Source organism: Aptenodytes patagonicus, chromosome 5 (assembly GCF_965638725.1).
Source record: "Aptenodytes patagonicus chromosome 5, bAptPat1.pri.cur, whole genome shotgun sequence".
NCBI lineage: Eukaryota > Metazoa > Chordata > Aves > Sphenisciformes > Spheniscidae > Aptenodytes > Aptenodytes patagonicus.
Window position 1 is genome coordinate 8,931,973 of NC_134953.1, and position 13,172 is coordinate 8,945,144.

The 13,172-nt window shown below is 41.6% G+C and overlaps 1 protein-coding gene across 2 annotated transcripts; it reads right to left on the reverse strand.

Moving 5' to 3' along the window:
* Window positions 1-1,935: 1,935 nt before the first annotated feature.
* PLAU (plasminogen activator, urokinase) lies at window positions 1,936-11,461 on the reverse strand. Of its 2 annotated transcripts, XM_076338061.1 has the most exons (11): window positions 11,415-11,461; window positions 9,755-9,866; window positions 8,563-8,617; window positions 8,279-8,383; window positions 7,558-7,723; window positions 7,120-7,205; window positions 6,826-7,015; window positions 6,039-6,193; window positions 4,742-4,882; window positions 4,032-4,180; window positions 1,936-3,161 (listed from the first exon to the last, which is right to left on the reverse strand). In XM_076338061.1, exons 2-11 carry the CDS (start codon window positions 9,812-9,814, stop codon window positions 2,967-2,969), a joined length of 1,302 nt encoding a protein of 433 aa, XP_076194176.1. In that variant the 5' UTR covers window positions 9,815-9,866; window positions 11,415-11,461; the 3' UTR covers window positions 1,936-2,966. The 2 variants fall into 2 exon arrangements, with proteins under 2 accessions (XP_076194176.1, XP_076194177.1); XM_076338062.1 differs by lacking the exon at window positions 7,558-7,723 and having other exon boundaries at window positions 7,120-7,146.
* Between the last annotated feature and the right edge of the window lie 1,711 nt (window positions 11,462-13,172).

Genomic DNA, 13,172 nt, shown 5'->3' on the forward strand with positions numbered 1-13,172 from the left:
AGCATGCTTCTCACAAATACCAGTGTGCTTTTTTGAAAGAGAAAATTTAGTTTATGCATTTTCCCTTGATTTTTGGGAGGATTGCTATAGTTGAATTTGTACCTGAGCAACTCTGGATTCACAGTTGCCTTCTATGAAGTGAAGACATCAATCAGTCTAACAATGAGTTCAGTTCATCTAGCTCATCTCTATTTGATAAAAAAAAAGGAAGCATAAGTTTTTCTCTCTTCAGAGATTTTTTACATTCTTTGGTGTGTATAACATGACAAAAAAACATTTGACCAAAATGTTATGATGAGTACTTTTTAAAAAGAGCCAATTCTGCTCATTTGTAGTCAAAGCACTGCTTGTAGGTCACAACAAATTTCTTGCTCAAGACTCTTCCAAAATGTTTCTGAAATCTGTAGTCATTCATCATTAAGCAGCTAGCGACTGAGACCAAAAGGTTTGTATGAGAGCTCCATAAGGAATGATTGCACATACACATTTGATTTTTTTTCTGAATTCTTAAATGAACTATAACGAGAAAGTAAACATTAATATGGTCTGATCTACAAGAATCAGTTAAATTTTGTTAGCGGTCCTGTAATTTGACCCCAAATTCTGCATTTGTGAGAGGAGATGAATAACTAACAAAACATTTGGGTACTAACTTTCTTTAAAATAGGCTAAAAAATGGCAAGCCAAATTGCTAGTCTGAGATCTTTTGACCAGTAACTACTGGAGTCTTGCTGGCTCGCTGTGTTACTTGGTTAGGACGGATGGGACTGCTAACTTCAGAAATTAGCCTGCTAATTAGTTCCATGATGGCCATTTCAGTGTAGGAAGTCATTTAGTGCTTGGCAGGATATTGTTATGATATGTGCAAGCCTTTTAGTTTCACAGTTACAAACGTCACACAAATATATGGCATCTTGATGCTACGATACAAATTCTTCTCTGTAAATTTGCTATAAACACTGTTTATAGCAGTGTCACCGGTCTGTCTCATCTTATAGCTTCCTTAAAAGAAACAAAATCAAAGCAGAGCATGCTCTTTAGGATGTTGAAGTGATGCTAGGTTCTCACTGTGTTCCCTTAACCACCCAAAACGGAAGACTGAGATTATTTTCTGCCTTTGTCTGCCCAAAGAAAAGAACGTATCTTCAGCAAGGACTTACTTTGAGTTTAATTTTGCCCAGAATTGGAAATGCAGTTGGCTTTAAGTATTTCTTAGTTCTTAGCACTCTCTACTATGAATTGTGTTCTAGCTAAACTTCTTTCTTGAAAATGAAAATAAACTGAAATATAAATAAATCTTGCAGTTCAGATAGAATTTCTACTACCTAAGATTTTGCTTAGCAGTCCTTGAGGTCAACTTCAAATTACTGTCCACAAAAAAGTACTGAGGAAAGCTGAAACTATCACTTCCCTTTTAGCACCTTTCTATGATATTTCTACATTGCATGCTTCCATGTGCAGTAGCATTTTAGTTAAGTTAGAGTGAACTTGTGAAACTAATCTCTTGATCCCCCCACCAGGTGATTTGGATCTTATTACAGAGCAGTTCTGCAGCATAAGAACTGTATTCCCTTAGGGGGAAAACATCCTAAAGAGGATGTTTTTGCTTTACAAGTTCACCTAATGTTCTGCAACCACTTAAGAATGGCTAGTCTACAAGGCTAGATAGGAGTCCTGAAGCACATGCAGCATGGATATTGGATCCTCAGCACCGTTGTTCATCCCATGCTCTAGGTCTTGCTAGTGCACACATAGTTTTCTAGCACTCTAGCCCAGAGCAGAGGACATTAATTTCTCATATGAAATGCTTTAGCGAACAGGAGGTTCAAACATTTATGTTTTACTAAGGGACATTATGGTTCAGATTAGAACTTAATAATAGCAGTCCTCTTCAAATCATACCCTCCCCCTTTCAAGAGAGGAAGAACAGACACATAAGAATAACAGGGGCGTTTTAATGATTTTTTTTAACATCTAATACAAACAATAAGTTAAACACAGTAAAAATAATTAAATAAAGCTTGAGGTTCCAGCCCTCATACAAATAATTCAAATCTATAAAACAAAGACAAGTTTAAAAATAAAACCAGCATAAGTCTTGGGAAAAGAGAAGTAGTTTCCGTATAATATCAGTTAAATGAATGGAAATAAAGTTCTGACTTTTGACATCTGCAGCATTCAATGGGTGCCGAGTCCTTAAATCCTCTCCTGGGTGCATAGGTACATGTAGAGAGATTGCACAATCAGACTTTTTAGTGGACCCAGACACCTTCAGATGTGACCTGGAAGTCCAGTCAAGTTTCCAGTTTGCCTTCTTGCAGCACAGTTCTTAAGTGGAATGCATTAAGAGTTCGTAATGCTGAGACAGCTACAGGTGCCATCCTTAAGATACTGCTATAAACCCAACATATAGTAATGAACCCCGTACACCAAGCATTGCCTCAGTCTAAGTAGACTTTGGTCCTTCTTCACACATTAGTGATAATAATGCCAATGCAGTTTCTTTCAGTTTCTGATGCAAAGCCTGATCACCCTCTCAGTACTGGTCTTAACAGGTTAAGTTTCTAGGACTTGAATCTTAGCGTTGTTCAGTGTGATGAGGAAAGATTTTAGACTCAGGCCACGTATAAAATGCATACTTGAGTTAAATAAGTTAAAGCTTTACCAATACTTCCAGACCAAACACTGGTTCATAAGTGGACAGGTAACTTGATATGCATAGTATCGGGCATGGGAATACTCATTTAAATGTTAAATATTTTAGCTTCCCATGGAGTGGTTTTCAGGTAATTCAGAGCAGTAAGATAATATATCAACCATCTGTCTACCTCAGGAGCACTGATGTGAGTGGCAGACCACACAAGGATTTAAAAGGAAAGCCCCTCATGACATTCAGGACTTCATAGTGTCCTGGCATCAGTACAGGCTTAATCTTGTTCATCTGAGTCCAGATGTAGGAAAAAAGGTCACTTTGGTTCAGGGAGAAAACTACTCTTGGTGAGTACCGCATTCATATTGGAGTCAATCCAGTTAAGGTATTTAGTAACTCTGGTGTAAACGCCAGGCTTGTTTTCTTTTGCACAGCCATCTCCCCAGCTGACGACCCCATAAAGCGTCATCCTGCCATTGTGCTCACAGACCATGGGGCCACCGGAATCTCCCTGACAATGGAAAGAGAACATATTAGGCCATTTTCTACAGATGGAGCCTTCAGAACAAGGAGCCTGTGATTATTGTTTTTCTAGAGTGAAACAAGCTAGTAAATACCTATGAGCTAAAGTTTAGCTTTTTGAGTACACTGCATAGATGGAACAGAAGGCTCAGCATCTGCTGTGACGTGAACACTGTCTGTAAGGTAAGGAGTTCTCTAGTTCCCCCCTAGCAGGGCACAGAGAGAATAGTTACCTTGTACACAACACTACATCCTAGGTTTATAATCAGAGATATTAGGCTAGTGATATAAGGTCAAAGCCAACATGCCCAATTTTCATCACAGAATCAATTGTCTCCCTGTCCATAAGGTACTTTTACACTTAAGGACAACACTTGTTCTTTTTAGTGGCTCATATGGCCGCTCTGCCCAATGAAGTTGCAGGGAAGCAAATCTAGTTTTGAGGAATCTGTGGAGGGGCTCAGTGCCCCCCGGTAATTCACCTTTTATCCCTTTGCAGAGCTATAGTTAATGTTAAGAAAGTGCAAGCTGAGATTGGAATAGCTGCTGTATTCCTCTGTTACATATCTACTAGCCATTGCTTGAATAGATTGTAAGTAAGGCCTTCAGGAATAGCAATAGCTAAGATACTGCACTTCTTGCTCCTCCAAAAGAGGGTCTGGACTGGGGTAACACCTAACTCTAGGTCCCAACCTTCTTCCATATGTTTGGCCACACTATGAGTCAACTCCACTGGATGTACTAAATTCCTGCTACATAAAGAGATTCTTGACTAGTAGAATTACAAGATGCTACCAGCTGATCCATGTAGTGTACAAGCATTTAAAACAGTTTAGAAGATAAAACAAACCAGTTTTACCTTGCATGCATCAGTCATCCACGTGGGATCTCCAGCACAGACCATGTTGTCAGTAACTCTGGTACTGTCATAGTATTCACGTTTGCATTTTGTCTGTGATATTAATTTTACAGTGGCTGACATCAGTCTTTGAGCATAGTAAATGTCATCTGCAAACAAAAGATTATTTAACTATTTTCACCAAGAAAAAAAAAAAAACAAAACACACTTTCAGCACTTAAAAGAAATTAGCATAACTATTCCAGTTCTGATTTGAGGCTCTTATTTCCAGCTTATGCAGTATTGGTTTACTTTTACTGTTAATGAATAAGTTTTAAAGAGAAAAACAAGTGTTGCAAATGCAAACTATAAAGCTTGGTTTTTAGAGAGGAAGAGTTTGATAGTTTTTGAAGGAAGTTCTGCACAAATGCAATCCTTTGTTAATCCTCCAACACAGCTTTAATTTTTTCTACTCCTCACCACATCAAGAATGAAGAAATTGCTGGTTTACATCTTGGCTTACTTTGTATGATTGACAAGTGTGAGAAGCATCAGATAGGAAATGCCATGGACAACTAGAGAAAATGATAGCAAAGATCATCTTTGAGAGATGCACATGGAGTACATAAAACAGAAAGGAATCTTTTAATCCTTTGCAGATCATGGTATAAAAACCATCCAGTTCCCACATTGTGCAAGTACAACTTTAAGAAGAGAAGTCATTCACTTACAAAAATCTTGTTTGCCGTAGCCAGATATTTCACACCGGGTATTGTCTCGCAAATAAAGGTTCTTCTCTGGCAAGCAGACTGTTCTGACATATTTGGATTCTACTGCACACTGTCCAGAAGTTGTTCTTATCCTTATCAAAGCTAAGAAATGAGTCAGAAAAGATACAGTTAGATTTATAAAGCAAGTTTTTGCCCTCAAGTTCTCTGAGAATAGGAGTATTGGGTACAGTTAATAGGAATAGTTGCAATTACATTTAGTTCTGGTTACATACGGTTCCTCTCATTGCTTTTGGAATGACACTGCATCGTTTAGTAACAACAGAATTAATTTCCCAGCGCTAAAATTGGCAAACATTCCAACCTGAACTTCCTTCCTGGAAGGATAGGGGGTGGTAACTCAGAGAAGATTCCTCTGCAAGTGTATCTTCAGATGTTTTAAAACCTCAACCTCCTGCCTGGCTGTAGAGGGTGGCACCTGCTGCCCTGCTGAAGAGGGGGCAGTTTATAGTGTACTTCTCACCAGAAGGGCTTATGAAGCTATTCCTTGGGTCTTTTTCCTTAGCAGCGGGAATGTGGAATGGGTGGTAGACTTTTAAGTGTCAAGTGCAAGAGTGGCAAGTCTGTTCTGTGCGAGTTGCAAAAAAACCCATCTCTGACTTTGTTGGTTTAGGGATAGGCTTGCGAAAGCCAGAGAGACTTATGAAAGTCTGGATTAATTCAGGATAACCTTCAGCTAATGTGGTACCTGATATAGCATTCCCCTACTATATGATGAAACCTGCTGTGCGTGCATTTTTTTTCCATCATTTACTATACATACAGTGTGATCTCTGTAAACATAGAATAATGTCATCTCTACCCCACAAAATTCTGGGCCTACTATGCTCAAGGCAGAGCAACCATACTGCATGTATATAGGACGTCCTGCCCCATTCTGAACAGCTAGACCTGGTGCGCATGCATTTCTGCTGACAGGCAGCCCCCTCCAGTTAGGAAGATGGGAAGAATAAAATGCTGCCACCAGTGCTTATGGAAAAGCCATGCCTTGTACAGGTCAAGAGGTAAGACAGGCTTACAGTTGACTGTATGCCAGGTAACGCATCTGACACGTGCCACAAACCAAATTTATACACGTGGAAAAATCTTGCTCAGCACAGGCCTAGTTCTCAGAAGCACCTAGTTCCTGTTCCCCTTCATCTCATCTCTGGTTCTACTTTTTTTAGAAGATTATGCCACAATTATGTAGCCTTCAGCTATTCCTCAGTGTTTTAAAGGCTCATATTAAGATGACACTTACCAATATCATTCTCATTGCCACCTGTGTCATCTGTAAAGCGAGGGTGAGAGATGATGTCATCGACCATGAATACTTGTTCCTTATCATCAGTAACATTCAGTATGGACTTTCCAAGGAAGACCTTGTAGATGGATTTCTCTTGGGGTTTTTCGGTCCTGAGTGAGAGTAAAGAGATTCATGACGACTACTGGTTTCTGAGAGTGAGGTCAACAGCTTAGATCAAGTCCCAGTTCTGCTTTGTGTTTACTTTAATGCTGACAAGCAAAATTTAGTCAGCTTTGAAAGTTGGTCCAGTATTCTAAAGGAAAGCATCCTGATTTTCCATTTGAAGGGATTACGATAGACGTTCAGGCATTTTGAAATGCACACCTAGCTAGCTGCTACTAATGCCAAGCATGGGCCCTGAGAGTCCCCTGCAGGATGACAGGAGGATCAGCTTTCCACAGGAAAAACAAAACACACCCATAAATGTATTGCTCAACAGCTCATGACCTTTCAGTACAACTTTTAAGTTTTGGGAACAGCTAAGGTAAAATGAAACCCTGGCTCAAATTTAGGCTAGAGTTGTTTAAAGTGCATAATCCACCAAAATGTTTGCATCTTGCTAGCGCATTCTGCTAGACTTGGACTCCCAGAGGCTTAATGTTTACGGCTGCTCTTCTTGTTTTGCTCAATCAAAAGAACATTCTTACTACAATACATTTTGAAGGGTTGCTCAGTGAGCATCGCGCAAAGGAATCAGTTGAAGAAAGTTGCAAATAGGAAGGATGCAGAACTGCAAACTTACAGACTATGAAAACAGTGTGCTGCTGTAAGTACCCAGCAAGGGTCAATGAGGCTGCCACCGCACAAGAAATGGTCGATGCCCCTTATGTTTTGGAAGATGCCAGCTACCCAAGGCTGAGACTCAACCTCTGCCTGGCTTCCACCAACAATCTTGAAGTACTTGCTGATGCTCCTTTGACCACATGCACGCCCTATGAGAGGAGAAATTTTGTTCAGATTTTCTTACAACTAAGCACCAACCTTGTGCTATTAAAAAAAACAAAACAAAAACCAGTTGTCTTGAAACTGTACTTACCACACTTCTCTATGTTGCAGGGTGTTTCTTGAATGGTGAATCCCTTTCTGGTGTAACACCAGGGCCTGTTCCTTCCATTCGGGTTTCTAGAAGATAAAGGAAGTGTTCTTTTCTTAAAGACTTAAGGTATCTTGGAATTCTAACTGTTCTGAACAGGCCAAAAGTGTTCTGTTGCAACATATACCAGAGAAAATAATTAACTACTGACTATTACTGTTGCATACTGGGAATTTTGCAGTACGATCAGCTTCAGTGGTGAGAACTCTAAACACTTCAGAGTCACATACCAAATATTTTTATTCAAAATTCATCTCCATAATATTCTGGCTTGGTTTGTATTTTTTTTTTTTTTTTTTTAAAAAGCATGTGCCATCACTTGAGGCACTTATGGGGCTGTGACAATAGGAGGCATCCCAGGAAGAGTGATGCTTTTCTTACCTGCAATAGTTGTGTTTGCCCAGTCCAAGCTGCAAAGCATTCTTCAAGTGAGCATGGTAATGACCCCTCCCGACTAATGAGGGAAGGTCCCATAGCAGACATTTGTCTTCTGTTGCAACTCCTCTGTAGTCCTCCCCATTGTCAGTATAGCATACGCTCTCAGTGTCTGAGAAAAATAAATATTTTGTTAGCAGTGTGTTCTTGTTTATAGCCGTTCTGAGACAGAAATAATCTGTATGGATCCTTCTAATGAGAAAAAAGTTCATGCATTACACTTGAAAACAGATGATGCAAGATCTGGACTGATTATATATTCTTACTAAATTTGTTCTATATGAATTTTGAGCATCAAGTGTCTTATGCTTTAAAGCATGCCTATTGCTTCTTTAATAGCTTCAGTGTACTTCACAATATAATCAGTTCTTCTGCTTCTGAACACTTCCAAACAAGTTCACTTTTTTCCCCTCCAAACTAAAACATTTATGAGGAGGTAGGCAATATTAGTGAGGCAGGGACAAAAAAAAAAAAATCAGAGATCCCGATTTTGCACCAATATTTAGCTGTTTCTCCTCACTTAAGTCTGTAGTATAAAGCGCTACAGGATATCCAGTCATGTGCTTATGGGTAATACTTTCACTTGGCATTTCATATTAATGATTTACCTATCTTTTTAGATCTTTTCAATCAATGTAGTTAGTATTAAGGAAGATAGATACTCTACCTAGTTCACAGTGAGTCCCACTGTATCCTTCTGGGCATATGCAACGATTAATTCCGCTAAAGAGGTAATAGGTAATGCAGGTTCCTCCATTCAAACAATGGCATTCTGCAAGTAAAAGACATCACTAATTAAGAGGCAAAGCATTTGAATGGTGAAGTGAAATGTAGCTGCAAACTTAAGTTTTAGGTGTTTAAGTATCATTAAGAGTCTTTCTTCTTGTATGAAGATGTAAGTGCAGGTTACCAAGTTCTTTTTAGGTTCAAGTAGAACAGGCAGATATTTACCCTTGTGATGTGATCTGTGTTTAACTGGCAGCTTGTGGTGCTTCCTGCTATAAACCTAAGGGAAAAGAAAAAAGGATTTTAAGCAAAGTTTCTTTTGTGTGGTGTGATTACCTTTTATGGGCCCAAGCTCTGTTCCCTACTGCATACCTTCAACAGTTTAGTTTTTTGTATGTAGTTAACCAGCTGAACCTGCTCTGTGGAATCTGGATGTGAATGATAAGTGGAACTCTACTTGAGCAAAAGCAGAATGGGGAATAAAAACAAACCAACCCAAACCCAAACACGCACCCCACACAAAAAAACCTCAGGAGAACTCCACCAATCTGGTCCACTGCATCAGGTCAACATTGCAGTTATTTTTGCTATAAGGACCTAAGCAGCTCTCAATGGTCAGTGTCCCTAAAACAGGGAAGGGAACTTCTCCCTCTCCACCTCTCAGCCACTAAGCAGTGCAGTAAAGATGCAGTATTCCCCAGCTGCCTCTGTCATTTTGATGACCTTGGTGCTTCACATTTGGGCCATGGAATAAAAGCCAGTACATTTATACAACAATAGATTCTTGCCCTGTACTTCAGGTCCTGCCTCTGCTTTGCAGGCTGGATATTTCTTTCTCCATGGAGTTAAATAAGATTTGGCTTTATGTATACTTTTCCCAGAGGTCAAGTGGGCTTGCCTGAGCTAAAACAAGTAATGGTAACAATATAATTCCGTAATGTTGGTGAATGGCTCTGCTGATAGATACCAACTATCATATGAATTGATAGTCAAAAATATTCAAATTCATATCTGTTGCTCGTTTTTTAGCATCACACTTTCAAGTAGGGGAGGTGGAAATTTAGTTAAGGCCCAATATCCACCTCCATCAAAGACCAATGAGCTCTTAGTACTCAGTGTCCAGGTCTAAATTACATTAAGAGAAAAATAGAAAAGCTAGATTTCTGGATGATTGCACGATGGCTTCACTATTTGAATGCTAGCAGACATCTTAGGGTGGAGCAGAATCAGAAGAAAAACCTAAGGGTTCAAAAACAGGTTTCTTGGAGGTATATGTGCAGCAGATGTATGTGTACATGCAAAGGGAGCAAAGAGGAGAATTCAAGTCAAAAGCTTACTACACTGTCCAAAGCAGAAGTACAATCAAACCCAGAAGTGGTTCCAAGTGAACCTCCCCACCATTAATTTCAAAACTTACAGAATCTAGTCCCATGACAAGTGTGCCCAGAGTTACTGTGAGGAAGATGAGTAACTTCATGTTGTCAATTAACTTCTCGCTTCGTTCCTCTTCTATCTGTATTATTTTGACTCTAAAAATAAAAGAGGAACTTAGTGTCATGTAGCTTGCAGCATCAGCTTTCTCGTTTCTATTGTCTTCAGTTGGTTTCAGAATAAGTCACAACACAATTGACAAAAGAATTAAGCATTGACTTGCTGTGGAATATCTGCTTATTATTTCCATGAATTAAATTAGAGGTTATTGTTTGAAGCTTTTTTGGTCCATTTAGCAATACAACCAGATTTTTTTTAGAGTTTAAATGAGGCAGAGAAAGGGAAATTGGAAAAATCCATACTTGGTTTCTGCAGTGTGGGCTAACACAGAAATTGGGACATGTATTTAGTTGCTGTCCAGCTGTTTGTACCTATTTAACTGAGTATTACTACCTCACAACAACAGCACTGAACATCCACATTTAGGGTATGAAAGGGAAAGCTCCTTTTTTTTCATTTCCTCTATAGCTGCTGACTGCATCTTGTTGATGCTAGGCACTTACATAAGCCTGGCCACTTCACTGAGTGCCTCTGACCACTGCAAACTCTTGAAAGGCTGGTTGTGATGTTACCTCACTTATTTACAGTATTAGAGAGGCTTAGAACATATTCTGTCTTGATTTCTTATATGCAGCTGGATCTGGCAGCCAAGCATGCATAGCAATCTTCCCAAGAGTGACTGCTAAAAAACTAGCTTTTAAAAACGATGGGGGAAGAGAGCTATAAGGTACCAATATGTCTTTTTTTTTTTAAATTGCAATGCAAGTCATGGATTGTTTTTTTTTTTAAAGTGCCCTCAGTTCTAGAAAACTGGACAACTTTGTTTTTTAAAAGATTCCATGGGAATCTTAGTTATATTTACATCGGCAAGCAGTGCAATGCAGTAGGAGAAGGTATGCAGAACTTGAGTTGGTGCTGAAGACCCGCTCCGCATTGTATCTGCTTCAGAGGTTTCTACACTGGACTAGTTCTAGTTTGGTCCTGCAGACTGAATGCCTGCTGATATTTGGAGTGCATCTTCCAGTTCGCTTTTATTCAGAAGAAATGCAGTGCAAGTACTCTAAAGCCATTCGGTGGTGTGAACAAAAACTCAGGGAATAGAGAAGGTCACTGGATTCATTTGAAAACAAGCTGACATGATCCAAAGCAAAATGCTCATGTAGATGCACCCTTCGCTTGTAAGCAGGTTTCATAATGCAAGAAAGCAAATCATGCCTCGGGTACTTGGACATGCACACTTTTCAGATTCAGTTGTGATTTCAGCAGATATACTTTCCCTTAAACATTATTCATATTAAGGTAATTATTTTTAGCATATTTGGCAGCTGTGCAGGTAGTTTGCCATTTGTTACCATAATTAGTTTCTCAGGCCCAACCTTAGCATCACAGATAGCAGCACTGCCGATTTCTTGCAAAAACTATGATACCCTGTAGGGCGTAGAACAGATCTTCCCCACCGCTGAAACACCGCGTGACATGAGATCTTATTTGTTTTAATTTAAAGAGCAACCGCTTAATCCTGTTCAACTCACACCCGGCGTTTTCGCCCTTAAATCCTAATTCGGTTTTAAGGGCACGGCACTTACCAGCGCAGGAGCCCCGCGGAACGGCCGCTGTCCGTGCCGGGCGGGCGCAGGGGGAGGCTGCGGCGGCGGCGGCGCTGCTGGCGGTGGGGCGCCGGGCGGGCGCTATAAAGGCCGAGCCGGGGCGGTACCGCCGCCGCTACCGCCCCGGGGCGGGTCCGCGCCCGCTTCCCCCCCCCCCCCCCCCCCCCCCGGGACCTGCAAACGCCTCGGCGCTTGCCTCGCTGCAGAGGAAAAGCTGCTGGAGTGACTCAAGGGGGGACATGTTAAACGCCGCTTTGTGGTTTCGGGGGGTGGGGGGAGTACGGTCCGGGCGAAGAAACAGCTTTGTTCGGAGTTGGGTTTCTGTGAGGGGCTCCTTGGCCTCCCCGCGGCAGTCGGCAATTTCTTAAGAGGCATTTAAATAAAACCGAAAGAGAAATGTGAGTGACAGCTGTGGGACGAACGACTTGTGCTGAAACGTGCCTAGAGATTTGAAGAAGCGTGGTGTATTTTATTCATACGGTGCTACCCATAATGAGAGAAGCACAAATAATATAGTAATTAGTAGAGAATTAAATTGATTCAGGTGTGGGTTAAACACAGCCCACTGGGAGGGGGTGTTGGGCCAGAACGTGTGCTTGAGGCACTGAATGTGTTTTCAGAGAGCTGCCTCCAGAAACACAGGACATTTTGGGGGAGCAGGGAGCATTTCTCATGCCAGCTGGAACCTATTGGGTGCGTATGAACCTCATGAGGTTCAACAAGGCCAAGTGCAGGGTCCTGCACCTGGGTTGGGGCAGCCCCCAGTATCAATACAGGCTGGGGGATGAAGGGATGGAGAGCAGCCCTGCCGAGAAGGACTTGGGGGTACTGGTGGGTGAAAAGCTGGACATGAGCCAGCAATGTGCGCTCGCAGCCCCAAAGGCCAATCGTATCCTGGGCTGCATCCAAAGCAGCGTGGCCAGCAGGTCGAGGGAGGGGATTCTGCCCCTCTCCTCTGCTCTGGTGAGACCCCACCTGCAGTACTGCGTCCAGCTCTGGAGCCCTCAGCATAAGAAAGACACGGACCTGTTGGAGCGGGTCCAGAAGAGGGCCAGGAAAACGATCAGGGGGATGGAACGCCTCTCCTCTGAAGAAAGGCTGAGAGAGTTGGGGTTGTTCAGCCTGGAGAAGAGAAGGCTTTGGGGAGACCTTCTTGCAGCCTATCAGTACTTAAAGGGGGCTTACAAGAAAGATGGGGACAAACTTTTTAGCAGGGCCTGTTGCGACAGGACAAGGGGGAATGGCTTTAAACTAAAGGGGGGTAGATTTAGACTAGATGTAAGGAAGAAATTTTTTACGCTGAGGGTGGTGAAACACTGGCCCAGGTTGCCCAGAGAGGTGGTGGATGCCCCATCCCTGGAAACATTCCAGGTCAGGTTGGACGGGGCTCTGAGCAACCTGATCTAGTTGAAGATGTCCCTGCCCATGGCAGGGGGGTTGGACTAGATGACCTTTAGAGGTCCCTTCCAACCCAAACTATTTTAGGATTCTGTTAGGACACAGGGCTCACAGCGGGGGCTAAACGCATCTTCTCCAAAGCTACTCACAGCTTCCTTACCCCTAAGCAATCTTCTCTGGAGCAGAAGTTTAGTCACAGTTTCCCCCTAATTTCTGTCTTCCAAAGAAATATTCAAAGTGGGGTCATTTCATAAGATGTGAACTGATAGACATCTGTCTAAGCATGCAGGCCCAGCAAAACAGATAGTCTTTCCTAGCCCAGTCAAACGTGATTTTTCA